The 27598-nt window shown below is 37.6% G+C and overlaps 1 protein-coding gene across 7 annotated transcripts in view; it reads left to right on the forward strand.

Annotated features, from left to right (window-relative positions):
- Gfrl (Glial cell line-derived neurotrophic family receptor-like) overlaps positions 1–27598 on the forward strand; it is a 70425-nt gene that overhangs the window by 22480 nt on the left and 20347 nt on the right. The window contains exons 1-2 of one of the 7 annotated variants that reach the window (XM_015980993.2): positions 819–1101; positions 15808–15930. In XM_015980993.2, coding sequence (XP_015836479.1) covers positions 951–1101; positions 15808–15930 — 274 coding nt within the window. In that variant the 5' untranslated portion in view covers positions 819–950. Of the gene's footprint in view, positions 1–818; positions 1102–15807; positions 15931–27598 lie in introns of those variants that run through there. The other 6 variants (XM_015980976.2, XM_015980991.2, XM_015980998.2 and 3 more) reach the window with 6 other exon arrangements.

A 27598-nucleotide genomic window follows, 5' to 3' on the forward strand; every position in this document is an offset into this window, starting at 1 on the left:
CACTTGGTTTTTCCTTGCCTTTTTAAATACTAAGTTTGGGAGGTTGTGACGGAATACGTATTTCATACGAATATATTGTTATTTCATTGCAACCCTCATAAGGTTTTAATTTTTGTTCGAAAATCGTGTCTTCAAGGACGGACACAGTCCCACACTTTAAATGCAATTTTAAATAAGTTCGATAAAGTCTCGATAAATCTAAAAATGACACGAAAATCTACTCCTGGTGTTTGATGGGCCACTGTGTATATCCAGTAAGTGTCGGTTGAGTGTCGCACATAAAGTCAGTTCTCGTCGGTTTATGTATTGCGAGAGTGTAGTAGCTATATGTAAAAATTTTAAATGTTATGAATATATTTGGTATAGTGAGAACCCTTGGCGGTAGTTTGCATACGGTGTCGATAACGTAACGGTTAAGATAAAAATTTCGTTAGTTATAATCGGAAGCAAAATTGGATTATTGGAAGATGTAATTCCGTCAATATGTTTGGGCCTTGTGGGGTTTGAAGTCGAAAATAAAGGCCGTATGTTGAGATTAGCGATTGCGAGACGTCGTCGTTAGCCACGTGCTTGGTAAGTTTGATGCGAAAACGATAGAATTCGGTAAGTTGGTGGCGGTTAGCTCAGATGCGATCTATTTATGATCAATGGTGGCTTGTGATCCGTCAGTTCCGTCAATGGGTCGGTAATCCCTTACCGTCAGTACCGATTTGAATACAAGATGGATGTAGTAAGTTGTACGGGGGTGGCGGTTGTAGGGGCGGCGGGCGGCGGGTGCGCCGGACCGACCTCGTGGCGGTGGCGGTGGCGGCGCAAGGCGCACGCTGCGATCGGATCCTGCCTGATCCTCGTCCTCGCCGTTCACTGCTTCCTCGAAGGTTCCCGTGGCCGGTGGTGTCGTGTCCGCAACGCAACGCAACCGACGCCGCCACATGTGAGCAACCAATGGTATGTGCGGTGCTGGGGCGATCCTCTGGCTGCTGGCGGCGGCGGACCTGGTGCTCTCCAGCGAGTTCCCCGAGCGCGAGTGCTGTGACCTGCCTCTGCCGCCCCAGCCGACGGCGGCCACCTCCTCGACGCCGGCCTCCACCCAGCGTCCAGGTGAGGCCATCCGTCACAATTACCGCCGCCCCCATCTATCTTACCGCCCCCGACGCCCGTCGCATATATCACTCCATTTGCCCAAAACCGTCTTCGATGCAACATCGATTTACCGCACACCACGTGTCCACCTGCACCCCAACCAAGTAAACAAAAAATCTATAAATCGCTTGTTCAAGAGCGGTTCGCCTCCTGGCAAATTCTATTCCATTTTCCGATCACATCCCACGAGATAATTGACAGACAAAATCGCTTTTGTATATAAATACACTTCGCCCCCAAATTAACGCCTTTAAACTTTAAACCTTACGCACGATCACTAAGAAAATTATTCCGTCTAAAACTAGTACAAATTAAAAAGACTGCCACTACTTCTTCTTGGCGGTAAATCCTCTTTGAAGCTTCGCTTCAGTAGTCGCTAAACTACTAACAAACAATGATACAACATGTTTTATAAACCATCAAAGTTAACTTGACTTCTTGGAGGCCTCCTACATTACTTATTTATCTGGTGCACAAAAAATTGCAAGACAACTGAAGCGTTTGTCATTGGGTATTGGAGGGGTATTGCACTCCCAACAGTTAAACAGACCAATCATAAGGCGATTAAAACTGAGCAAAAAACGGTTGCTTGATTATTATTTAAATGTCGGCCAAACCATGTGGAATTTCACTGTTTTCTAAGAAAATTTTAAGTTGTTTATTACAATTGGGTTCAAAAATCGTGGATCGATTTGGTTTTGATTCTCGCAATTTTACAACAGCAAATTTAGAACAATATTTATGTTATTAGGTTCAACAAAAATGTATCCTAAATTACCAGATTTTAATACCCAATATTTGGTTTTTTGCTTTTTTGACACCTAATTAAGGTTTTTAACTTCCTAAAATTCCGGTCTCTATTGACCACTACAAAGAGGTGTGTTGTTTAGAAAGCGGCGACAAAGACGTCAGAAACGTAACTTTATACCGATTGTCAGTGGCTAGAATATTGCTTAAAATTACAATTACTTCACTACGTCTCTTTTTTTAATTATGAAGTGAAGTGCGCATGTGAATGTGCTCACTCATGGACTATTTGCTTTTATTCCGGAGAAAATGAATACAATACGAACTTTATCAGGACGAGAAATCTGATACCGCAGTGGAGGAATTGAGATTACGGCCGGTGCACTCTTCTCACATTTCTATATAAAAAGTTTGAGATGCTTGAATAAAATTTTCGAATCGTCTCGAAAACAGTTTCTCAACTAAGTTATCAAGCAGAGAACATATTTCTTTTATTCAAATATTCAAAGTATAAGTCACGGGTTACCTCCTTTGTACTTATCTAACACGTTGTTACTTAAACATAAATCTTGAGGAATCTTTTGTACTCACATTGGCCAGAATTGCGAGTATTCTAATGATCATAAAACCGCATCGGAATTATATAAACAGAGATATTGCTTGAATTTCAACTCAAATATTTGCTTAGCCACTAAATTTCACAACTTGTAACAATAATCATTTTGGAATAAGTTAAACGGAATTACTGTTCCCACTCGTAAAAATAAATATGGTACGTCGGGGGTTTTACTGAGCTGCGTTTAATGAATTTCCGGTCTTTTTCACTTTTTCTTCAACAATTACCGAAACTAAAGAGACCTAAAGTTTCAATTGCTATTCACTGGCTTTTGTCTAGATCTTTAAGCAACTCCTAAAGAAATTTTCACCCTGGTTGCCCCAGACCAGACGAATAGCTAATATAATCAATAAGTATATGGTTGTTTACAGTCGATGTTTTCTCGAAGTGGTAAATCCAGCGAGAACACAAGCTCAGATAATTTGCAGAATATTATGTATTCTGGATAAACTTCTAAGACAGTATTACACTTATAAGTTCGTTGTTATAACTTAGTCAAGTTGGAAGTGCATCATTATTTAAAGACTTGTTTTCAAACATACATAAAAGTAATTTAATCGTTACGTATAGTGTCTGGATACTAGAGTATTGTGTAGTGCAGTATCTAGATAGAGATTATTTTCCGAATTCGGTTGAAGGTCAATCGACCCGCAAATTATCGGTGGAAATTGAACCGAAAACAAAAACAGACAAAAGATGAGGGTCAGCGTATTTCCACTTTTGGAAATATTTTAAAGACAAGTTGTCTCAAAGGATTCATGGGTTATGTGACTTTTGGCTTTTGTCTTGTCGTGGCAGAACATGCAAGTTGATACACGATTATGTTTCTGTTTTATTGTTTCACTTGAGAGTTACTTGTTCTCGAAACAACCGTACTATATTATTAATTAAAGGGCACGTTAGTTTGCAATTTACCCCACAACACAGAGTTGTATTCTCCCTGAAAAAATCCTTGGCATTATCTCCCTTAACACGGGTTTATCACTTGATGAAAATGAAACTTGACCTTATTCCCTATATTTTAAGACACGAAGCTCTTCAGTTTAGTTGAGCACATGCAAATTCTTGCTTCGTGTAATCGTTAAGCATTCTGTCAAACCGCGGCTGGATATCAGGCAACCCTTGCAAAACGTGACATCCATTGAACTTGGGAACTTCCCCGACTTCCATTACTTTTTACAAGTCATACTAATAAAATTCCTTCGATCGGAACGAGCCCCGAAATCATTATTTCACGCTTTTAAATTCGAAGCGAAACAGAAACAAACAGATTGCCACTTACACATTTCATATGCAGAGATTTATAGTTTAATATTACACACGGATTGTCAACGCTTAAAACATAATACAAGCCACTATTAATACAAAATCCACGTACGAATAAGTACACATTTGCGCGATTTCATAACATTGCTATGCGTGATGTGTGAAACGGAATTCATTCTGCCCTCTCAGCATTTCCCAAGATGCATGAAACATTTTTTTAACACAGATCTTTGAGATTCATTCTAAGCAAACTTCTTAGACGCATTATTTTACTTTAAACCTTGTTTATTAGCTATAAATAAATAAAAATCGACAATGTTGAACTACTTGTTTGCACGATATGGGTTTAATCGTCGGCCACAAAGTAGTAAAAAATTCTGCACGTAATTTTTAATTACATGTGCAAGCAGAAAATCGATTAACGGCCAACTAATACATGCATAATTACTTAACCTTGTCTTTATCACCCACGGCCTTCGGTAACTAATTTGAATAAATTTTCAGAAAACTGTAGATTTTGTTTTAGCTTAATGTGATTAAAGAAGTGTATTTGTTATTTGTGAACTATCTGAAATAAAATCTGGAACGAATGAAAATCTGTCGGTTGCGGGCGGCACATATTGAACTTTAGACACGTAATTAATAACTTTTTGCTGTAGCCAATTAAACTGTTGAAGACCTTGGTCAAAATTGTATTACCGTTAGCGTTTAATAGAATTGTCGAATGGCCCATCAAAAACATTTTATTGGAATGATCGAGCTTCCATTAACCTCATACTCGATAGCCGTTTCGATGATGAAATATAAAAGAATAAAGTCGCTTCGAGAGGATTGGGGGAGGAAAAAACTGGCGGATCGTTCAAATATGAACAGGAAAATACAAGGCGAATTTTCTTATTGTCATCTTGCCAAGACGCATAAAACTGGAAGGGGTGCAATGTTATCATAGTAAAATGTCAACATTTTCGTATTTACGGCTTTCGCCTACTTTATTTTTTGATTTTTCACAATTCTCTGAAGCGCTGCAAAATACTATCTTATCTCGTGGGCTCTTTAATTCTACTCGCGAAAAATTAGGTGAATAAAAAAGACATCTCGCCACGCTACCGCTTTCTAAACAAATTTTAATTAGACACTCCCAGTTTCGCAGATCGGGGGAATTTCTCAATAAAAAGAAAGCTCCTTACGGCCCATATTTTAATGCGAAACCTCATTCTTTGTGGAATTTGTACACTTTGCTTCGTCACGTTAATAATTAGGAGCAATTAATATTTTTCCAATAATTTACAAACGACAAGACTCGGGGTTTTCTAATAAATAATTTCGATATCTGGGATAGGAAAAAGCAAGCTTTGGACCCTTTCATCAATAACCCTTCATAGGCCACTTTTTCTCAAGCCGATCAATTCGGCCTGAATTGGGAAAAACATCACGAAATATATTTCAGATATTTGACTTCCAACTGTGAAGCCTTTTGCTGGAAAAACGGTTCTTCTCATTACAAACAGTTCATTTTTTTATTGTCTTTGCCCATCATGATGGGCTTTAGTGGTCATAAAACTTGCAGTAGTAGACATAAAACCGCGCTAACAACTTTCACTTCTTGTGATCTTCATGACTGATCCCGATTTAGTGGCTTTGTAGGAAAAACATGCGGTAAAACACAAAATAGGAGCCGTGATTTATTTTCCGAAAACGTGTGATAATATTGGTTTATGTATCGAACAGCAATAAATAACGGAGTCGTTTGATTGATACTAATAGCAGGTTAAACAGGAGCGTTTTATAACGTGTCCTAAAACAGGTAATATGTCTCAAATTCTTAGGCGAGAATAAGGATCGGGGCGGCGAATATGTTTAAGAAATTCTTTTGTATCCATAACAAGCCGGGAAATGTCCAACTGTTCTTCATTTACCGGAGTCTCTATCTTTTACGATTTAGGAAGTCCCAATGGTGGGCATTAACCCGGATAAAAGTAAAAAAAACTTTGTGGCGCATTCTGCACTCGAGAAAAATGCAAGGAAATGACGTAGTGACCAACTTACGCTATTCCGGGTGTTGATCGATAAGTCCGGCATTATAAATTAATTTATGTTCTTTTATAATGAACCGTTATTGAGCCGGCTTGAAAATATCAATACTTCTAACAATAGAACGAATTTGTAAGGCAAATAAAATAATGTAAAAAGCAATCCAGGGGAGTTGTTGATAATTGTGCGAGTAATTTTTGAACGTTCCATTATTTTACAAGGGTTCATGTGATTTCTCATTACAATCAACTCCAGGGTTGTAAATAACGCAGAGCTGTGGTTAAAGACCGTTTTCTAAGAGAGGTTTTTACTTAGTCATGCGAGCTTTTCGTGTTCACTTCGATTTTTGTTGCAAATGAGTGCCGTGTATTAAAGCAGTGGCGCAAGCACACTGTTTTAATAAGTTGCGTAAGCCGCCGCTTATTATAACAAAACCACTTTTTCCGAACACCTCCGGAAGCGACACCAACTTCATTACTTCAACAATTCTTTTACCATAACAATACATGACATTCTCAAAGAACTCCATTATGCCTTAAACGCGCTCGAATTAATACTTCATCGCCGAATAATTTGCTTTTTTCCTCACACACATTTCCAAAATCGTTGTGTGGGAATTGGGATTTCCTTCGGCTCATGTTGACTATTATTTTGTATTTAACAACTGGTTGTGTCAGTTTCGGATGTAATTGACACAGTAATTAATTACAAAGTTAAATAAATAGCGTTGAGTGTTTAATGTGTAAATTCAAAATTGACAACCCATCGAGGGACTGTTCAAACACCATTGTTTTTCCTCAAGATTAGTTTTTCGGTGATTGAATCGGTTTTCGGGGAGAAAAAGTCGCGAGGTCGCCCGTCATATAAATGGCTGTAATTTGTTTTGGTTTAAATATTTCAAATAGTATCGATTTGGTTTGAAAAATTCTCGTGATATTATCAGTTTTGCGAAAGTTTCTTGATTGGAGAGGTAGTTTTGAAAGTGTGAAAGCCGCTTAAAGCCTAAATTATTAACGAGGAAGAAGACACGAAATAAATCAGGCGATAACTTTGAGAAATGTCGAATAGGTGGTCATATGGTTAGAATAGTTAATGGGCAAATTATACTTTGTAATATGAGGTAATATCGTCGGATGCAAAAACGTCGCGAAGACTCCCCCTGCCGCCGTCTGAGCATCCTGTGGCATCGTCCCATGCATATTTATAGAAAAATTATGGGAAAAAAATTTCAAGAAGTTGAAAAATTCGCCCCAAAAATGCGCAAATCGTATTCACATGTGGTACAGCATTTAAAAGTAAAATGAATTGTTTTCCAACCGAATAAATACCCAAGGGCCATTTTAAAGTTACTATTTAAGTTTTCCACTTTTCCCGCTAAACTTTTCTTATTAACAGATCTTTTTCGCGCGTTTAACATTTTTGTAGAGTTTTACAATTTGATTTAATTCCGTATCAACCGGCGCAACCCTAAACACCGAGATCGATCTTGATGAGGCCGAAATTCCTGTCTTGTTTGACATTGACCATATATTTCTCGAATTTTATTAGTGCGGACACTTCAAGGGTGACATCCATGATCGATTTTCTCGCCCAATTTATTACGCTCGGGGCGAACTAAGTCCGACTAACTCACTTGTCAAATCAACTATTCCCGTTTCCTGATTTCCTCAAAAACACCGCTTTTTACGCTCACCCTTTACAATCAACTTTTTACGGAAAATAACTGCCTGTCTCTCGCTCAGCATATTTATATTAACGATAGATTTCATTTATTTCGAATTGAAAGAGCATAAAGCAATTTCGCTCCAAGTCGCTCAAGATTTGAAATTGGGAGGTCAGTATGAGCTCGGGGTGAAATATATTGATTGCTACAAAGGCAATAGACAGATTCGTACACATATAAACCGCGACGAGAGTTTTGTTATACAACGGTTTTCTTGTGCCAACCATTTTCTGTCAACTCGAATCTATTCCTACAACCGCGTTTGTTTATTGCTACCGTATTTTCTTCTACATAAAAGCGAACTCTCCGTAATTTATTCGTTTCATTATAACTGCTGGATGCGCCGGGAAATAAACTGAAATCGTTAGAACGGATGAATAAAAAATCGTGATCGTTTGATATTTGTTAGGATTTGTAAAATAATCAGGTAATTGACCGTCCGAGTGATAAAACTGGAGCCATCCATTATTCAAATGAGTTAAAGGTCGAGGAGTCGAGGTCAAGTTGTGTAGAGATCTGATTTTAATCTGCCAGATTCTGGTGTCAAATAATTTGTCAAAAACGTTTCGCTTAACAAATTCCTTGCTGTTTGTTGGTAAAGAAAGTGTACATCGTTGTCATTATATTTGTAGATACGCGGTGAAAACGTCGTAATGAATTCGTAATGTTTTGGTGTATCCGCCGCTTCAGCGCTTATTTAGCAGAGTATAAAATATCTTGTAAAGTTAGGAATATTTCAAATATTTTCCTTATAATAGGAAGCTCTCGGTTTGCTGTTTGTTTCGGCATGCAGTTATTTGGATTTAGATTTGATGTAATATTGATTTCAGCCGAGATAATTTCAAGCAATGAGCTGCGCATTTTTTCAAATGAAGCAAGTCGGGTTAAGTTAGGTTGATTTATGTTACAAAAGCGCTTAGGCTTCGTCAGAGTATTAAGTAGATTGGGTAAAAATTGCGCGACCACAGGTACTGTAATGAAAATTAATGACCATTTGAGAAAACAAGGACCTGATCGATGGAATTTCTGAACAAGTCAATTTGTTTAATTTGGACTGGATATAAATGTTTAGACCAGTCCAGTTGTTGACGATATGACTGGAAAACAATCGTTAACGTAATAAATGTGCAGAGCGCTTTGCAAGTGTAATGGCTGGAAAATACCGTCCAAAAATTACCGACTAATATTGAAAACGTATACACGTTACCTCTCATGCCTGGCATATCTCTGTGTTCTTTGGAAATTTCATTTTAAACCCGAAATCCGAAATATTTCTGCTCCGGTGAGCAAGATTATTTGCCATAACTTGCCAGGCTCTGGCACTGTGCATATGTATTTTACAAATGACGTGCTATTGGGATAAAACAATAAAAATGCAAATGGATCAGCTGCAACACGAAATTTCTCTAATCTTTCGAAAAAATACTCGCCACATACATCATTTTTAGGTGCGTCTCGCCGGTGAAAAAATAAAAATGCAAATCCCAGCTGCAGCGTTATTTTTCCAAGAAATTTAGGAACGTTTAGAATTTTGACGTGCTATCCAAGGCGAAGTGGGTTGGTTGCTCGCTAATCTATGATTACGCTCCGTGTCGCCGTTTGCGTGACCCTATGCGTGTTTTGCTTCCATGTGTATGTGGTCACGACACTCAAACATTACATACTTACAAAATATTCAGCTTTATGCCGAACTAGACCTCTTAATGAATTGTGCATTTCCTACAAAAATGGCCGCTGACGCCCTACACTACGTCAAATTAAAAATATCACACATCGTTTCTCCTCAATCAACATGAGTCAAGGCGAATGTCTAATTTATTTTTAAAACCATCAAACAACACGGGAGAAAGCCTTTGTCTGTCACTCAATCAGATTTATTGATTACTTTCTTACGCAACTACTCTTTTGTTACATTTAGCAGCATTATAGTGCGTTTTGGCGCGCCGGGAAATTCACAATATTTTCAAATAGGGGGAAACTGGAAATTAATTCTAGTTTAGTCTGCATTAAACTGTCCATTTGTTTATTTTTTAATAAGGGATGCTTTCGCGCCTGACAATTTAATAAAATGAAAACCGAATATAATATCCACAACGGTGATGAATTTTGGTGGATGCGCCGGGTTATTTGTGTTTACACGTGCCAACAACTGCGTATTTTGTGTTAAAGAAAAGAAAATTAGGAGCGGAAAGCTGATATCTCAATTAAATAAATAATGGTTGGTCGGAAATTAATTGTGAGGTTTTTGTAATGAAATCGTTAGATATCTGTAAAAATGAAGGGAAGATAAAATCTTAGAGAAGTTTTTTCCCCTTAGGTTCATTCCGTAATAAAAATCATAAAACAGCCAACATTGCATTAATTAACGTTTATGCAAAACAATTAGAGTTGTTTTTATAGTACGTTGCTAAATCTGGGTTTATTTAGGAATAAACTGATTTTTTATGTTGCTTATCTTTGACGTAAATTTCAAACAAGGATTTATTAAGCTTTGTGCGGTAATAAAGTTAATGCCCAATGATAAAAATTATCTATAATTTATATTCACGGTGAATGAGGAAGTTTCAAGTATTTGCCAAAACTTCCAAACTGTTTCACTTTCGGGTTCTTGGGGCCCTACACAACTAATAAATACTGCGATAAATTTTTAAAGTCGCTGCATGTTTACGTTCCGCCGTTATAAATCTGCTCGTGAAAACTAGCTCCGTTTTTACAGGTAGTAATTATAGGAAAAACGAGCCAAAATAATAAATTGTTAGTATGATTAAAGCTACAAGTATTATCTTCGAATAAAATTCTCTATTATCTATTTGACATAGCGCATTTTCGTGACGAATTCTATCACACGCAAATCTCTTCCACTTTGTTGTGTCATAATTAAATAATTTCAATCAGAATGGACATGGCTTCGCACCAAAGTCGCAAGCATTTTTGGGAGTCTTTGCAACATTAATTAATTTATTTAGCGGCTTTAATTGGATGTATTTCAAGGGGCTAAGCGTTAGTTATGGCCATTGTCTGTTGAATGAATGAGCCTGCAGATCTGCACGGTGATGAGAAAAGTCGCGCGAGGCGTGGATTAATCATAAAGACGACATTCTCGTAATGTTTCAGCTTTTACAAGTTGCTTTCTTTGTAAACGTTTATGCGACTTTTGGCAGTGCTGGAAGTGCCAGCCGTTACCTGAAGCGTTACCGTTGCAGTAACGGCAAGCCGTGGCGTGTAGTGCTTTGAAAAATGAACATCGCGGGTTAATTGTCGGGTTTGCGTGTTTGCGAGGGGACTGTGGCTGTGGCGTCGCCGTCACTTGGCCAGTGGTCATTGTGCTAATGGCAAGGTGTATCGGCTAACCCTTGCTCTGGCCAGATTGACTCCTTGATACGGCGGCGACCAATATTGCAGTAATCATGCCACCGTGAGCACGAAGGGAAGAAACCCTCCATTCCTCGTATTTCAGCCTTATTTTTCCACCGGATTTTAATGGGGTATATAAGCACTAAATTTAATGAGCACAGTTTTAATGAAGCGTACTCTACTTAAAAACAATCCGATGTTGTTCTCCAGACGAGGGTCAGGAACTCTTCAAAGAAATCGCTTCGCGAACTGCATTTTGCGACCCTCGCACCTGCAAACTGTACCACGGCCTATCGCATCAAGTGGATTGCACTTTTCCTGACTCACACTGTACTACATATCGACTCTGAGTTCAGCAGGAACGTTTCTATTATTTGCCGTAAGACAGCAAAGCTAGACAAATGTCGTAAACCTGCATTCTTCAAGCTTCATGTCGCCCTTATGTTGTACATATGAGCCATTCTCATTCCGCCGTGCTATTTTATTGTTTTCTCCCTGGTTCCGCAGTCAAGTGTGCAGCACAAACATGACTAACCGTGTCTTGAGTTAAATTTTTGTCGCGTACTACTTATTATTTAAAAATTATGGACGTTGGTAGGCGTGTGAATGCGAGAATGTGGTCATTAAAATTTGAAATTTAGATCGGGCCGGAATAAAAAGTTTTAATCAATTTGCGTTTGCGTTTTGCATTTTAATATCCAATAAATCCATTCAAACCGCCAGAACCGTATGTGTGGTCGGATCTTAGATCACATCTGCTGTTGGAGCGGCCAAAGGTCACGACATTGCACGAAAGAAAAATTTCGGATATTAATGTCCGCAATAATTCATAAGAGTAAGAATTTATAACTCTGTTACATAATTTTTGGCAAAGATTGGTAAAGTCGCCTACAACTAACTGGAAAGTAGTTCGGCTAAAACAAACGTATGCAGCGTTTCACATAAATATTCAATGTAGCTAGAGAATTCGTTTTACAGAATTTCAGTAATCTTAAAATGGAATCAATTCTTTTATACCGGAAGCGTAGCAAATGTTATGGCAAATTGTTTCGAACAAAATTCGTTTGATATAAAAGGAAATCGTAATTCTCTAAATAAGAACTGTTGAACGCATTAGGCGATATATGTTTAAATCGCTATGATCTCTAAACGGAACACTCATATTTTATTTTAGGGTCACTCCGGAATCCTGATGATGCTTAAATGTCCCTGGCGTGGTGTTCGAAATGTTTTATTGTATGTGTTTTTCAACCCTCTTTCGACACACATCCCACCGAAAATTTTGTATATATGCATACGGCATTATAATACCAAATATACGGCATATATTCGGTAAAGCCCAAATCCTTCATACTTCACATCGTTTTATTAAAATTTGTCAGGTCAGTTGCGCTACTTGCGCCAAATTCGTTTTTGAAGTATTTTTTTGCGCAATTTGCATCTCCTTTTCGAAATTTCACCTATAATTTAATTCTACTAGGGCACACGCTGTATATAGGACTAGGTGGCGTTAACGCAGTTATCTCGCCAGTGTCCCGAGTTTGCGATCGGTGGATAAACAAGATATTGTATTCAAAACGGCGGCTCGTTAATGAACCGAACGAGAGTTGAAAAAGAGCGTCAGTCAGAGTGCGGGTCCGAGAAGACGTATTTTTGATCATTAAGGCAAATAAGGTTAATTATGTAGACAAAGCGACTAGACTGTAACTCGCCTAATGCAGTTAGGGCAGATTGCCGTTTGGCCACGGGCCGTGGGCCGGCGTCCCCAGTGATGGAGTCACGTGAGCACGTCTTTCCGACGTGCGGGCCATTACTCGGCCTTTGCAGGACTGGCCGCTGGCCGCTTGGCTCCATCATCTGAGGCCGTAAATCACGGAAGCACGTTTCTGGAATCGTTTCGATGCAACACAAGCGCTTTTGTCGATGGTTCTATCAGTTCCGTCAGTCGTTAGTGCTGTGTGTACCTGATAATCGATTTTCTATTGCTAAAGGAACGAATAAATCAGCCCCAAACTTTTCACGCGCACGGGAAAATTTTTAATCAAGCCACTTTTTGACTTCATTCCCCAATTTGCCGCAATCACCGCACTTAGAAATTGATACCCAATAACCTCGTCAGCTCTAAACGACCTCTTGCCGACGGATGGGATTATCGTTTCGACGAAAAAATTCAAATGCCGGCCCGCTTCGACCCAATAAACCCCGAGCGGGAACGCGCATTGATTATACCTTATCTCATATATTAGAAAACAAAAACCAATAAACCCGCTCTTCCCATCCCGTTTTATTGCAACTGCTATAAATACAGTTCCTAATAATTAGTAGAGACCGCATTCTAGGAAAATTTCCCAACTCACAATTTTAAGGGCTTCGTTTTGTTAAAAATTGATTCAATTTTTATTTTTCCTAAACTCCCAAATTGGCTAAATATGGTTTAAACATCCTACAGTTGTGTAGATTTTAATTAGTTGTGTGAAAGTTTTATTTCTCCAAGATTCTTTATTACAGTTATTAGATTTTAATCCCTAATTTCTGTCTCTGATTGTTAGAGATATTTTGTATTTGTAAAAATTAGCATGAGCGCTCCGGTGGATGGAATAAAGTGACTGCGGGGCATTTTGGGTTCCAGCCACGCGGCCTGGCCTCGCAGAACGTGCCTTAGAACATGATGAACGAGGCCACATGCCATGATAAGGAGACCGTCTAAATGGCCGTTAGATTACCGCTCGTGGCCCCCGACTTCTCCTGATCCAAGTCGACTCGCTTCCTGTCATTATGAAGGGGATAACTCATCCCTCCACTCTCTTCCAGCACCCCAATTACCCATCGACCATCCAATCTACTCCTGTTTTTTCACCCATCCGATGATTCGGCCGCTTACAGGATCACAATCAATTTCACGGAACATAAAGCAATTATTTAGAATCAGAAGCTAAACATCGAGATGCTGTCTACAAGTTATGATTAATGGCGATGAGACAAGCGACGATTCAACTAACACAAAATTTTAACCAGTTCCTTGTCCTTGTTATCCTGTTAATAAAACCTACATCTGAATAAAGTGGCGCAGTAAACTTTCCCTGAGAAGTAATAGCGCAATAAAGAACGTTCGGAAGTAATAAATGCGTTACTAGATACCAATAGCATCCTTAATCTTTCCAGGATTGTGAGGCGTTAAAGTTACTCGTGTAACGGCCCATTATTCGAGTGGGGTCACCCTGGGTGTGAGGTCAAACAAGAGTGAAACCAATTTGCACATCGAGGAATTGAGTTTAGCGTTCTTATTGCGCCATATTTGAACGGTGCGGCGGCGGCGTTCCGAGACACGGGAAATGCAGCAAAGACATAACTATTATAACTCCAATTTTATCAGTATTTGTAACTTATAAGAAGTAACGGTATAAATCAGGCAACTTTGTACATTGGTCTTGACAAATCGAATTAGATTTGTCTTTCAACCGAAGTAGAGCACATTACCTCAAAAGCGGTGCGCCATAAATTTTTAAGGAACGTCGTTATTTTACTGAATCAGCGAAACGAAAATTACCACTTGTGTAGGTATTTATTAATTTCGTGTATCGACGCTTTAGCGCCCCGGAAATTGAGCCATATTTTTATATCTTCCATGTTTATAAAAAGACACAAAATCTCGTGCTCGTAACTGTTTAAAATGTTATGAGAGTGTCATACATCTTTATAAGAGAGCAAAAATCGAAGCCATCCAACGATATAAAAATAAATTACACCGTTCATAAAGTTGGTAAGTCAGGAACTATAGGATTTATAGTACTTTCGAATGCGTAACAGCACTCTACAGTTAAGTCGACGGGAAAATGATGAATTTTATGTAACGGCAATTTTTTAAACGGGCTTCCCTGACCCACTCTGTACAAGCGAATAATAATAATATTCAGGTAAATTATCTATGAAAGCGAGACTCTGTAATAGACGCGAAGCTCATTCGCTCGGAATCAGTACAAAAGGCTTTATTTCTTTCCCATAGAGCAATGCAAAGTTCGACAAGATACTTTAGAAAAAGTTGCATTATTTTCCGTATTTCGTAAGAAAATTTGTATTATGCAATTGTTCAGATCCATCAGCAGGTGACGTTATTGTCTAAAAGAGTTTCAGTTCTTAGAGTCCAACTTTTCTTTTCCTTATACACCTCCTTTTCTTCAAAGAATAGCTCCGAGCAATTTGAATCTCAAAGAAGTGAGTAATAAAAATGAACTTCCTTGTGTTTTTTCCCAACTTAACATGGAAATTACAATTACATATACAGCCTGTTTAGGGCTGAATCACAGCAAACTCAATTCGTAATTGCTTAATTCATGAGTTTTTCGCTGAACTAAACGAATTATTAATAGTGATGGAGGGAAGATATGAGGTTTGTTCTTGAGCGAGTGAGGGTTGCATGGAGTGGAACAAATGTTTTAATGAGTGGGTAAAATTAGAGTTGTTAATTAATTTAGTGGTAGATTTGAGGTGGTTTCCTCTTGAGCTCGCAACATCGTTTGGTCTGTGATGTGGTCTTGGTGCAACTGTGCTACCTGGGGCTATTTTTGTACTCTAGGTAGATGTATGATGGATGACCAGCTCGCAACTGTTGAAACATCAACAGTACAGACCCTTTGTACATATTTGCTAGCTGAAAGGATTCCAAGTGGAGGAGAATCAGCTTGTGGGCGTACTTAAGTGAGAAGAATTATAATTCGTTGTCACGCATCAAATATAGCCCATTTGTTTGAGTAAAAGACGGAATGTAAATAGGAATTATGAAAATGTGGAGCAAGTTGAAGTTAAGCCGCTCCATAGTTAACGCATCATTAGACTCGACGTCGAGATCGTCATTTGTAAAATAACGAGGAGCCCAAACTGCTTATCAATGAAGCTTTTGATATTCGTACATGGAAAATTCCTGTTTCAGGTCCCAATATCAAAAATGGAGGCGCTACTTTAAACTGTCTGGTTGCGCGCCAACTCTGCTTCGATGACGCCTCCTGTTCAGCCATTCTCGAAATTATTCCAAGAGTTTGTGGCCCGGAATTAGGTGAGTTGTTTTTGCATATTTCACCCTCTAATCCTCAAATTATGCGATTTTACTTTACTGCATTTATTTCAACTTAAATAAAACAGACAGTGAGACAAACTTTGCGACGACAAATAAAAACAAATTTTATTTCACCCTAGACTATCAGGAACCTGATTAAGTTTTGATTTTGTTTTTAATTAAATCCTCGCGACACGCTCCACCGTCTTAAATAACTCAATTTTATCATTTCCTCAAACTCTTATTTCTATTACTCCAAAATTCACTCCAAGCTGGGGCCAACAGCCGCAAATTAAAGCTGCCATGTCATTAAAAAATTTGAAACAAGCTGATATATTAATTTATTCGTCCAAAAGTTTTATTGTACGACGAAACGACAGCGCAATCAAGCGAACTAAAGAATCGCCAAATTATAACATTTAAGAAAACATCCTGTAAAGCTTTTATTTGCTTTTTATTATGGAAAGCAAAAATTGATGTCACAATAAAACTGATATTATCTGTCAACGCGGGATTAAAATTACGTACGTAAAAGCTGCTCATTTTTACCATATTTTTACGACAGGAATAGATTTTACACACTCATGAAAAAAGCAATAAATATTCGTGACTACCTTAAAAATACATCAAATTTCGAAGGTGAATCACGGGATCGAGAGTTTATTTTCTATGTATTTGCAAATCAATTCGTTGTCATTTTGAAACAACAACTGATAGATTTTTGCTTGGCGCTTAAAATAGAAACATGTATAAATATTGTTCTTGGCGTATTATGCATGCTAATAATTTTATCGATTTCTTGGGCAAATTTCTAAAGTTGTTTCAAATAAAATTTTCGAAATAGGGAAGGAGGCGACACTTTTTATGCATAATCTAGTTACAGACACTTCCCGGTTGGGTGCAATCTAAAATGCGAGTTACAAAATAATGCATTTGAAATTTGTCAGTGTAGATTTTACGTAGATGTCAGGCATATTTCCCGCCGACTGCACGATTCCTAATTCTAGACGGATATATAATATTTACTGGTTGTGCGCCTTCCTGGCAAAAAGCCAACGAACGTCTCTTTCAATAGCTATAAAAGACGAAAAAGAGGACTTTGATACAGTCGATCATATTATTCTCCACAGCCTGATTTTTATAATATCGGGATTCCGTCGTACAATACCTCGCAACGCGTTGGGTTTATTTCACTTATAGTTGAGTAGAGAAGCTGCAACTTTGCCCCTCTCCACCAGACCAGTCTAAGTTTCGTTATTGCTTTTTAATTCTTTAATTCCGCGATGCTATTTCGTTTTTTTCCGATGATGCTTAGTGAATCGTCAATTAGAAACGTTAAGGCAAAATAATTTTATTTCGTCGTTTTGGAATATAAATTTGAAGTGATGTGAAGAGTGTATTACATGGCAGGGTAACGGTGTTTTAGGCTCCGTTTTATTTATCTCTCTAGTTTTATTGGTTACGTTACTTTAACTGGTAATGCGAAATTCCAAAACAACGTTAAAGGCCCCTAACAAAATATAGCGAAACTTTCGGACGATTTTAACCTAATTAGGGATGTTTGAAAATTAATTTTAAAATCAATACTTCGTTTGGGGCAAAAAATTCATTTAATTTAGGAAAGCCGTTTTTGATTTGATTCGAAAAAACTCTCCTAACAACAGATAATTTGATTAATGATTTTGTAAATGGCTTAGAATTAAATATGTATGAACTGGGGGAAAAATACACGAAGATTTTGTCGAAATTTCTTTATTGAAGGTGGAATACAATAACACGGCTAAAAATCAATAGTCCCGGCTTAGCTTTAAACTCTAAATATTCAGTTTAGATGCATGAGTGACGTGGCAACTGCATCGTATGTTTAGGAAACACCGGATTTTACTCGGATTATGAACAAACTGTCATTCTGACTCTCGCCGAATATAATTATCCAAATCAAAAGAAAACACGTGGATAATTCCGTTCATAGTAATTGTTAACACGCGACGTCTATTTGTTTAGTCTGAGGTTTGCATCATCCGATAAGTGACGCGTCTGAAATCCCTTTAATTCGCTCTTCAGTTGCGAATCCCGCCGAGATCCCTGAATATTGCTATGCACAAGATTTTCACTAGATGGATTACATAAATGTCGCTAAATGCCGAATAAACACGAAAGTAACAAGCACATTCGCTTGGGATCCTGCTCTCTTCCCTCAACGATTTTTAACTTTTTGACTCGACTAATACTGAAAATTAACGATGCAATCTCGACGTTAAACTTATCTTTATTGGCCCTAAAATTTACATGTATAATAGTTGCGTGTGTCTTCGGATTTGGACTCTTTCTGTACTCACTGCCCGCTGAAATTTATTATATTGAAACGTCACCAGCTCAAGCAATTCAACAGTTGGCATTTCATCATAATTGTAAACTCAATGAGGCAATTAATCGACTGCGAGAACATTTGTGACAAAATCACATTAACCCAACTCACTTATTTCTACTTATTCTGATACGCCTCGAAATAACCCTAATCCTTGATATTAGCCCTCATAAATCACTACAAATTGGCCAAAAATCACGACACAGATCTCACTCGATGAGCACATTCCAAAAATTAACGATAAAAACTTGATTAGTCGGGCACACTTGTCTTGTGGCAGTTTATTGTGCGAGCAACGCATTTCAATTGCTGTTCAAGTTCCAGCGCACAATGCCCTGCAATAATTAGGTAATATGAAGTGCCCGGGGAAATACCTGACATATTAATGTTTCATTATGTATAACCCAATGGTTTTAGCGGCAGATCTACCAGCCCGTACTTTATCACATCAGCCATTGATGCATTTTATTACACCATTAATACTCCGGAACGCCGTCTTAAGCTCAATTTTCTCAGCCCGCGATTAAAAACGTATTGGCAGATAACGCAAACCCGAAACCAAAAACAGAACGCCATTTTCTAGAATAGCAAGTTGGAGTTTGAATGTTTCCATTTGGCGAATTTTAATGAATGTGGTGATTGCGCCTAGATGAGAGTTTGTTTTAGGCCGGTAAAATGCAAATGTGTTGTGGATTGTTTGCGGGCCGTCAGTTTGACTTGCTTGAAGCCTCTGAGGCGTTCAGCTGTTACTTGCGTGCAACCGCAACAGAAATAGATGGTGCACCACTTCACCACACCTTTGGGATATTGTCTTTTCAGCAGCGATTCCAGATTTCGTCTCTATGATGACAACCAACAAGCTGATGCAATTTGCTCAAACTTCGGTGCAGTGTGATAAGGAAAGGATTTTGCTTGGTCATCGATTGCATTCCGAACAAATGATACGTTTTCCAATTAATGCAAATTTTTAACACTGTCAACAATTCCTGCTTTAATCAAATTTCAAATAAAGCCGATCGTGAACTTAATACTGAGCCGAATTTGTCCATTTTATTAGTCGCGCAATAAATTTCGAGCTCACTTAAAAGCACTTTAATTAGACATTCTGTACGGCTTGCAGTATTTGGAAAAACACTGCAAACCTCAACCCTTGCAGAGACTCCGAGTTTTTCTATTTATTTTCATTTCATTCCAATAGAATTAGAAGCATCGGCAATTTCTTTTCCATTCGAAATAAATTAATCAACAGTTTTACCTTAATACTACAACTTTATAAAGTTCTATTAAAAAGCCCAAACTCCAAGTCGTATTAGTTGTTTTATTATTATAAGGAACAACCTTTGCGTTATTATTTATTTATTTGTGAGTTGATTTTCAGATCAATGAAATGACAAAAGAATTACTGAATCAAACAGGATGGAAAAAGCTCGTTAAATAAATGGTACAACACGTCATTGGTGTATAATATAAGGGCGGGGGATAATTAGGATCGATGTGACCTAATATTGAGCAGATATTGATATTGTATTATTATAATAATGGGGAGTAAAGTGGCATTGAATAAAAGGAAGTGGCAGAGAATGAATGGGGTTTTGATAGTTCTGGGGCAATTAATTTTTCCCTCGAGTTGTTTATTTAATAATTGTGGAGAGTGAGGTGGTTGTATGCACGCGTTACGTGTTTAGGCAAACAATGAACTTTATCTTCGTCTATAAATTTTTGAGGAAAAACAAGGCACAGTTTTAAGATAACCCAGTTTTAAATTCGTCGCTAAATTAATATTTACGGTTTCGAGTAACGTCTGATTGTTTAAGTAAAAAGGCACTTGGGTCTGGAATCACCACAGCCGACGGAATCAATAGTTGGGAAACAGTTTCGTGTATGTGGCGTATTTTTAGAAGAGTCCACCTGAGTGCTGCCCTCTTTGCCCCAAATACTAATATAATTAACAAGTGACAGTTTCGAGCTGGTTTCAATTATTCTTTCCATTTTCCGGCTACTAAGCCTTTAAATCAAATCCAACTTGTTTTCGAAATATTGTTTGCGAATTTTGTTCATCTTCTCGAATCAATAACTCGATTTGTCGGTCGATGTAATTTGGCGCATTGATAACCAGTAACATCGCAGCTCTAATTTTAATTTTCACCTGAACCAAACAAGCTTCATTAATCTGCGATCGGACCGTTTACCCATAATTCCATTGCCATTCAAAAGGTTTCCTAACCGAAACTATCTCGTTCCGAGTTCGTTTCGGTTTGGAAAAATCAACAAGGCTGAAAAAGTGGCATGAATTGTAAAAAGAGATTGTGTGTTGATGATGTGGATTTGAATGGTCGGTGTAGCTTATGCGAAATAATAGCGTCATAAATATTCAATATTATTTAGTCCTTCTGTAATAGGAATACCGCGAAAAATCTGCGCTGAATTTTTAATATCACTTGTGGAAATATTTATAGCGCACGTACGTATTGGAGATGTTAGTGGAAATATTTGTGTTGAATTTTTTACGACGTGTTTTAGCGCGAAATTTTCTTGATGTGCGCCATCCATCAACACAATCGTTTGAATAGACCACTCATCAAACTCAAGTCTCTAACATTAATAATATTTGAAATAGAGGCTTTGATATGGTAATTTCGGCGGAAAACGGCCGAAAGAAGTAGTTGTTATTTCAAGCTTTTATTGTGATAAAAGATTGAATTGTCATCGGACGTACTTTTTTTATTGCTGGAAGTTATAAAACTACAAAGGAAGGGAGTTATCTGTGTAAAACTTTGCCAAAGAATTGACTATAAAGGAGGTATAAAATTAAAGTGTTAGTTTCCCGTGGAATTGGAAAAGGTGCGAGGTGAAAAATCGAATGCAGGAAAGGCAATAATTTATCCGATAACAGTAAAGTAGGGTGGAGCATATCTTGTAAAGCGGTAATTGGAATAATTGCTTCATGATGAGACGACAGCACGTCGATGGCCCCTAGAACGATTCTCTCCGTAGACAAGCAATTTTATTTGCCTTCTTCTGGCTCTGCCCAATTTTATCAAAAGCCTTTTAATATTTTACCGCCAACAGCCACCTTGTATGCTGTTCAACCTCAAGGGCTTTCAACAACTTTTATAACTTTTTGTAATTTAGAAAGACTCAAACTACCAGATTTTGCAAATAACTTCGCCGAACTTCCTCTCCAACTTAAAGGACTTCACCCAAAATTATCACCAATAATTATTGCAAACGGTCACTTGGAGCCATGAAACTCGATTAAATGTTTAACATATAACAATCTTTAAGCGTTACAATTCCCTTTTGGTGCATAACTCGCCCCCGACGCGTCACGTATTAAAAAAATAAAAAACGCAAATTTACTCCCATGTAAATTATTCTGCGCTTGTTCGTGTTGTGCCGTAAATCGGTGTGTCACACGTCCTAGCGGCAATATAATAATATTTAAGTGGACTAAAATTCGATAAGCCATAAAGAGCGGCCGCTTAGGTATAATAAGTAATGAGTGCAATTTCCTCCCTCCTGATCGTTGGCCCCAACTTGTAGTTGCACTAATCAGGAGAGCTTTATTTATCTGAGCTGATAGTGTGACAACAGAACGCATCAACGGTCCTGGTGCGGTTTCAGGACCACAACGTGTCAAGTGACGCATACAAAAAATTTATCCCGAACGTTTACACTTAGCTCCGGTTTGGATATAGATTTCTGGTCCAACCTGGAGCTGTAATTTTAGAGTGAGTGAAAAATTCAACGAGTTTATCGGGTCATTTATTTGTTCTTTCATTGAGGAAATAGTGTATCAGATAAGGAGAGGAGCCGGAAAGTAATGCTTCACTAAATTGATGCTAGACCGACACACCCTGGAATCCTCTACTTTGTAATATTAAGCCCTTGGGGCTGAGGAAAGGAGCGATCAAAAGAAAAAATAAAATTTTTCGCTTTGTAATGAGGTTATATGATTTATTCAAAAAGAAGTTGAAAACACAACAAAATGCGACACGTAATTGACGTACAAAATAAGTATAACATTGTTAATAGTGTCAAACTCGTCATCAATTTAAACGACAACAAAGGAGACTCAATAATAAATTCCATTATGTACACACGAAATTTATTCAAAAAATGAAGAAAGCGCTTTCAGAGCAATCTGCCATGGTGGAGCAAATCCGTTTAAAACAATGTGCATTCAACGTTGTTTTTCACAAACTTTTATTATTGTTTGTCCCTATTGAAATTTATTTTTATCAATTGTGGAACAAATTCATTTGCGTCGCATCTGCGGATCAAAATCTAAAATATTGTTACAACGGATTGTAAGATTTCAAATCGAGTGTGAGCCTTGTTTGCACTCCAAACAACTGTAACTTAGCCTCGACTCTAATGGAAGAATCCACATTTATTCCTCTGGATTCGCATTCAAATTTTAAGGTAAATATATAATTCAATTACTCTCGCTGTGTCGTTGTCATTGACTTAATTCTTCAAGCTGGGACGCAATTTCTATTTCTCTTCATCACAAACTCAAACAAAAAAATTATATCTACACGGAAGTGCAACCGAATAAATTCACCGCACAAGAGTTGTTCCCTACCAAGAATGATTATTCTTCAAGTTTGCACTTAACTCTATTAGTTCCGCTTGGCAAGTTCGCACAGCGGATTAATCGTTACCTGAGAATGAGATCGCCAATCAGCTATTTCAAAAATCAGGGAACAGCCACAATGCGAGATTTTCAACGAAGAAAATCCGTATTGTGGTCATATTATTTAAAGGATCATGACTGCTGTTTTTTTTAATTAGACTTATCATTAACAGTCTCAGTCAGTCTTGAGTTTTTATTGCAAAGAGAGCAATTTATACAGTGTCTTCAGTGATTTTGGGCCCGAACCCGGACAAATGTTGAGATGCTATAGTCATATGCAGAATAGCAGAATTCCATTTCGCACAAACCTTGCGATAAATGTAATTATCTGGAAGGAAAGTGATGGCTGCGAGCATCAGTGTCTGGCGTTCGCTAATCTTGTCCTAAAGGGGTGTGTGTTCATTTGAGGGTGCTGTTAAGTTTCTGTTCTGTTAAATATCGTTCCAATTAGGATCATTTGTGTTGTGTATGATATTATAATAATGAGGTGAAATTAAATCGGAAGAGTATTCGATACAATACGCACAACATGTGTAAGTGACGTGCTTTACATGCTAAGAGAACTCCGCTGTTTAGCCGAGCATAACAATGTTTCTTAGATAACAAAGATATTCACTGTAGTTCAAAGAGCTTTCATCCGTTAAATCGCGTTATTTACCAATAGAAAATTTCAAGCGAATGTGATTTTTGCCCGCGTAACTTTCCAAAGTCCGGCATGACACTTAAATTAAGCACCGGTGAAAGCCCGGCTTAAAGTTAAAGCCTGTGCGCGCGCAAACGCTGGAGGGTGCCTGGAAGTATTCGAATTTGAGGCGACCCTTTTTCTATCCTTGACAAATATTTACCCGGGCGTAAAAACAATCTAATAATACGTATAATTATCAAATGAAGCAGCTGAATTTGCACGTACGTAGGAAATAATTAATTAAACTTATCGATTACAATTCGTGAAAATCCGTTTACTGAAACTCTACACTTCGATGTTTACCTGTGCCCAGAAATTGGGTGTGCCAATGTAACGGTAATTAAGTTTACTCAAGTCTATGTTAATGATCCGATAATTTGTTTGCTTTGTTTCGAAATTATTTTCTTGCATTTTTCACGTTTTAACAGACAACCGGGGGACGTCACAAACTTTACCTCGTTTCCCTACCATATAAATAACTCGCCCTGGAAAATGATCCTGTTCTTAGCCCGCATTAGCATGAATTTTCAATATCCAAGTGACTTTCATTTTCACTCCTCGTGTATCAAAAATGAAAAAATTACGATTTGTTGTGTAATAACCATTAGGGCTTGTCATATGCGGCGTTTATAAAGCTGGGAAACGGACAATTAATAAATTGCTTTGTAGCGTTGAACATAGTGATTTACAACAGTGATATTAATAAATTAATGTACACGTATAAAGTAAATAAGCGAAACAAAGCTGGTTCGATTTTTGGACTAAAAAATTTATTTTCGATGGTTTTGAAAATTGGTTTAATAGCTCGGATCTTGAACGATCAGATAATAGAGAAATTTTGTTTTGGACTTTTGCACAATCGAACTGAAATATCACTTCGAGCGAGGCACGTGTTTATTATAAAAGTTTGCCTCGAGCATCAGGGCACTGTTTGCCAATTCAAATAAGAAGTTTATTTTTTGTAAAATTCAGCCGTGGAAAGGTCAAACGTTGAAAAAAATCATTAGTAATTAATTCCTTTGTTCTAAGCGACTCTGGCTTCACTCGCACTTTTAAATTATGCAAACGATAATAAGGCGCGAGTTATCAAAACAGGGCGATTTTATTCTTTCATTATTTTAATAGAGTGGCTATGATATAGTAGAGTGGAGTTGAGTTGAAGTTCTTGCCACGTAAGCGGTCGCCTTGTTGGGGCTGGCAGTGTTAATTAAAAAGCCCCGTGAAGAAAAAAATTTATAAATCGCTCGAGTTAGGCATGCATAGGTCGATCGATAAATTTTACGATAGGTAGGTATTACTTGCCCTTACATGCAGCGGTCGATGCCACCCCCTTTACACCCTTACCGTCTTCAAAGCTCCGTGGCTTTTGAACGAAAACGCGATAACAATCGCTTCCATGCCAAGGGTCTTATCATGTATTATGTAACCTAATGTGGTGTGACTACTTCGATACCAGCAACCTGCGAAATCGAATCCCCAATGTTTCAGCAGATTTATTTTCATTCTTACACCCCGACAAACAATTTACCAATAAAATTATTAAGTCTCGAAGCAATCCTGCTTACAGCGATTTTAAGAGTAGTAAATCTGTAAGTGGCCAAAGATCAATATTTGCTAAAGCCCTGGGTCCACACTTAGCCGTGCGGGATTTTATGTTTCGTCTGCCTTCCCAAAGCATCTCTAGTTTAAACGATTAAACGCTGTTTGTGGCATAAAAATTAAATTATTTCCTTCGTCCGGAGGGACTCTTCTAAAATTTAAATTTATCTCGGCTGGTTTATAAAATTTATCGAGAATTTTTTCCTAATTACACGTAATTCCGGGTAAAGATAAACTTCCGTTGTAATGAACCATGGGGTGGTGGATGTACTCGTATTGAGGCATTGTGCGGGTGCCAGCTGCTCTATAATTGGCTGTTCGTCAGCTATCAGCCGAAATTGTCGGTATAGAGAGACAATATCGAGTCCTGTCGCTGTCAACGCCATGCTAAACTGACTACGACTCAGTCGATTGCTAATAGTTTGATTAAATATTTTATGGATGACCGTTATGGCCATTATTTCAGAGGCACCGAAGGGAAATTGATTAAATCGATCCCGGCCCTTTCACGTAAACAAAACAAACGCAAAACGAGCAAAAAGACAAATTATGGGCTGCAGCCGCAACGTTCTGCGATGTTCACAAAACGGATATTGTTTAAAAACATTCATAACCCACGCACAAGACCAATTTGTTTTCCTTTTCGAAAATTTAAATCAGGCAATTTTTAAAAAATATACAAAAATAATAATTGTTATTTGTACACCGTTGGAACGTTCCACGTTAACACAATTTTCAGCGGACGTTCAGTTTATTGGCAGCGACTGACATTTATTGCTTTAATCTCCATTTTGACTGTAATATCTCTGTTGCAATTTTTTGATTTCATTGTGCGCTAATTTAGCGCATTTAATATAAGGAATCCGAACCGAAATAACAGTTAGAAAGAAAATCGCGGTGAGCGTAAATGTATTCCTTCAAGTGAAATACAATATTGCTTATTGCTATGGCAAAAGGTAACGGTTGCAAAGAGCGCAACTTTCTATTTTTCCTGTTTTGTCGAAAGTTTGAAATTCTGACTGGGTGAAAACAAAACGTAAATGTGAAAATCTGGCGATGCTGAAAATTTCCGATGTTGTAGAAATCACAAAATTTCGCTAAATTTGCACAAAATCAAACAAACTACAAGACAAACATAATAAAGCAACACTCGGACCCTTAATGAAGATTTTCAAGCCTCGCGCCACGCTTTTTATGGTTAGTTTAATGTTATATATTGCTCGTAATTGAGTAATCTTGTTGTATGTATTAGGAGGTAAATCATCGCCCATAAGCTCCTTCTCTGCTTGACAAATAACAACAAGGCGCTCTCTTTTTATTAGATTTCCCCACCAGACGCCCATTTTTTCCAACGTTTAAAAATAATTCAAACTGCTCAATTGATTTTACGTCATTGGGACCGTACAAATTTTCACTCCAACTTTTTCATTATGTAACGAAGTTAAAATTAAACTCACAACTGCTGCAATAAGGAATGCTCAGTGCTTCCCACCGACGTTGAATTATAAAAGTTATAGGTATCACTTTGATGTCAATTAATTAATTAAAAAGGACTTTCAGGAGTATACAAAATATTGTAGGAGTTTGTGACTTAGGTCTCGATTTTGGCCGAGTAACCAGAGCGCAAGCTCTCACTAAATCATTCAACTGATTCACAAAATCAATGAATTTTTTATAGTGTGACCATCCCGGAAGGATCGCGCGACAAAGTAACAAATAGATCAATAATTTCACTGTAGTTTTTGAACTGTTTTACTGCCAAACAAACCCCTGAATGTTATTGTTGGAGGTAAAAGGACACTGTAATGAAATGCTAAACTGGAGAAACGGCTTTTATTAGACTTTCAACAAAGACATTTTCTGTTTACTATAACATCGTAGACATAAATTGTTTGTAAACATTTGTTCCAAGCAAAAAGTCATGTTTTGATTATTTAAATAAGCATGAGAATGCATTTTAAATTACGGCAACTGGATCGTTATTTAATTAAATTATTTAAATAGAACTAAATACGAAAAAAGCCTGTCAGTTTCAGTCTTGCACTAACATATTTACTGCTAACCTTTTCTTGGATATTTTAACGTCGTAAACTAGAAGCAAGGCAAAAATGCTAAAAACTGAAATTCTAAAGTAATGTTAAATCGTAAAATGGTGTATTAACAAATTTAGGGAAACAAGTGTCGAACGAAGAGCGTATCAAAGGCAGAGGAGTGAAACCTTTCGCTCGTTTTTTCTTCCTTTGAACACCTGAATTCGTGGTTTTAAAAGAAGCACCATTTTATCTTTCCTTTATCTTTGTTCAATATTTCTTTTGTCAAAGCCAATAAGTATTTTTCCTCAAGTCGAATGCCCTAATATTTTATAGAGGTTGTATAC

Source organism: Tribolium castaneum, chromosome 10 (assembly GCF_031307605.1).
Source record: "Tribolium castaneum strain GA2 chromosome 10, icTriCast1.1, whole genome shotgun sequence".
NCBI lineage: Eukaryota > Metazoa > Arthropoda > Insecta > Coleoptera > Tenebrionidae > Tribolium > Tribolium castaneum.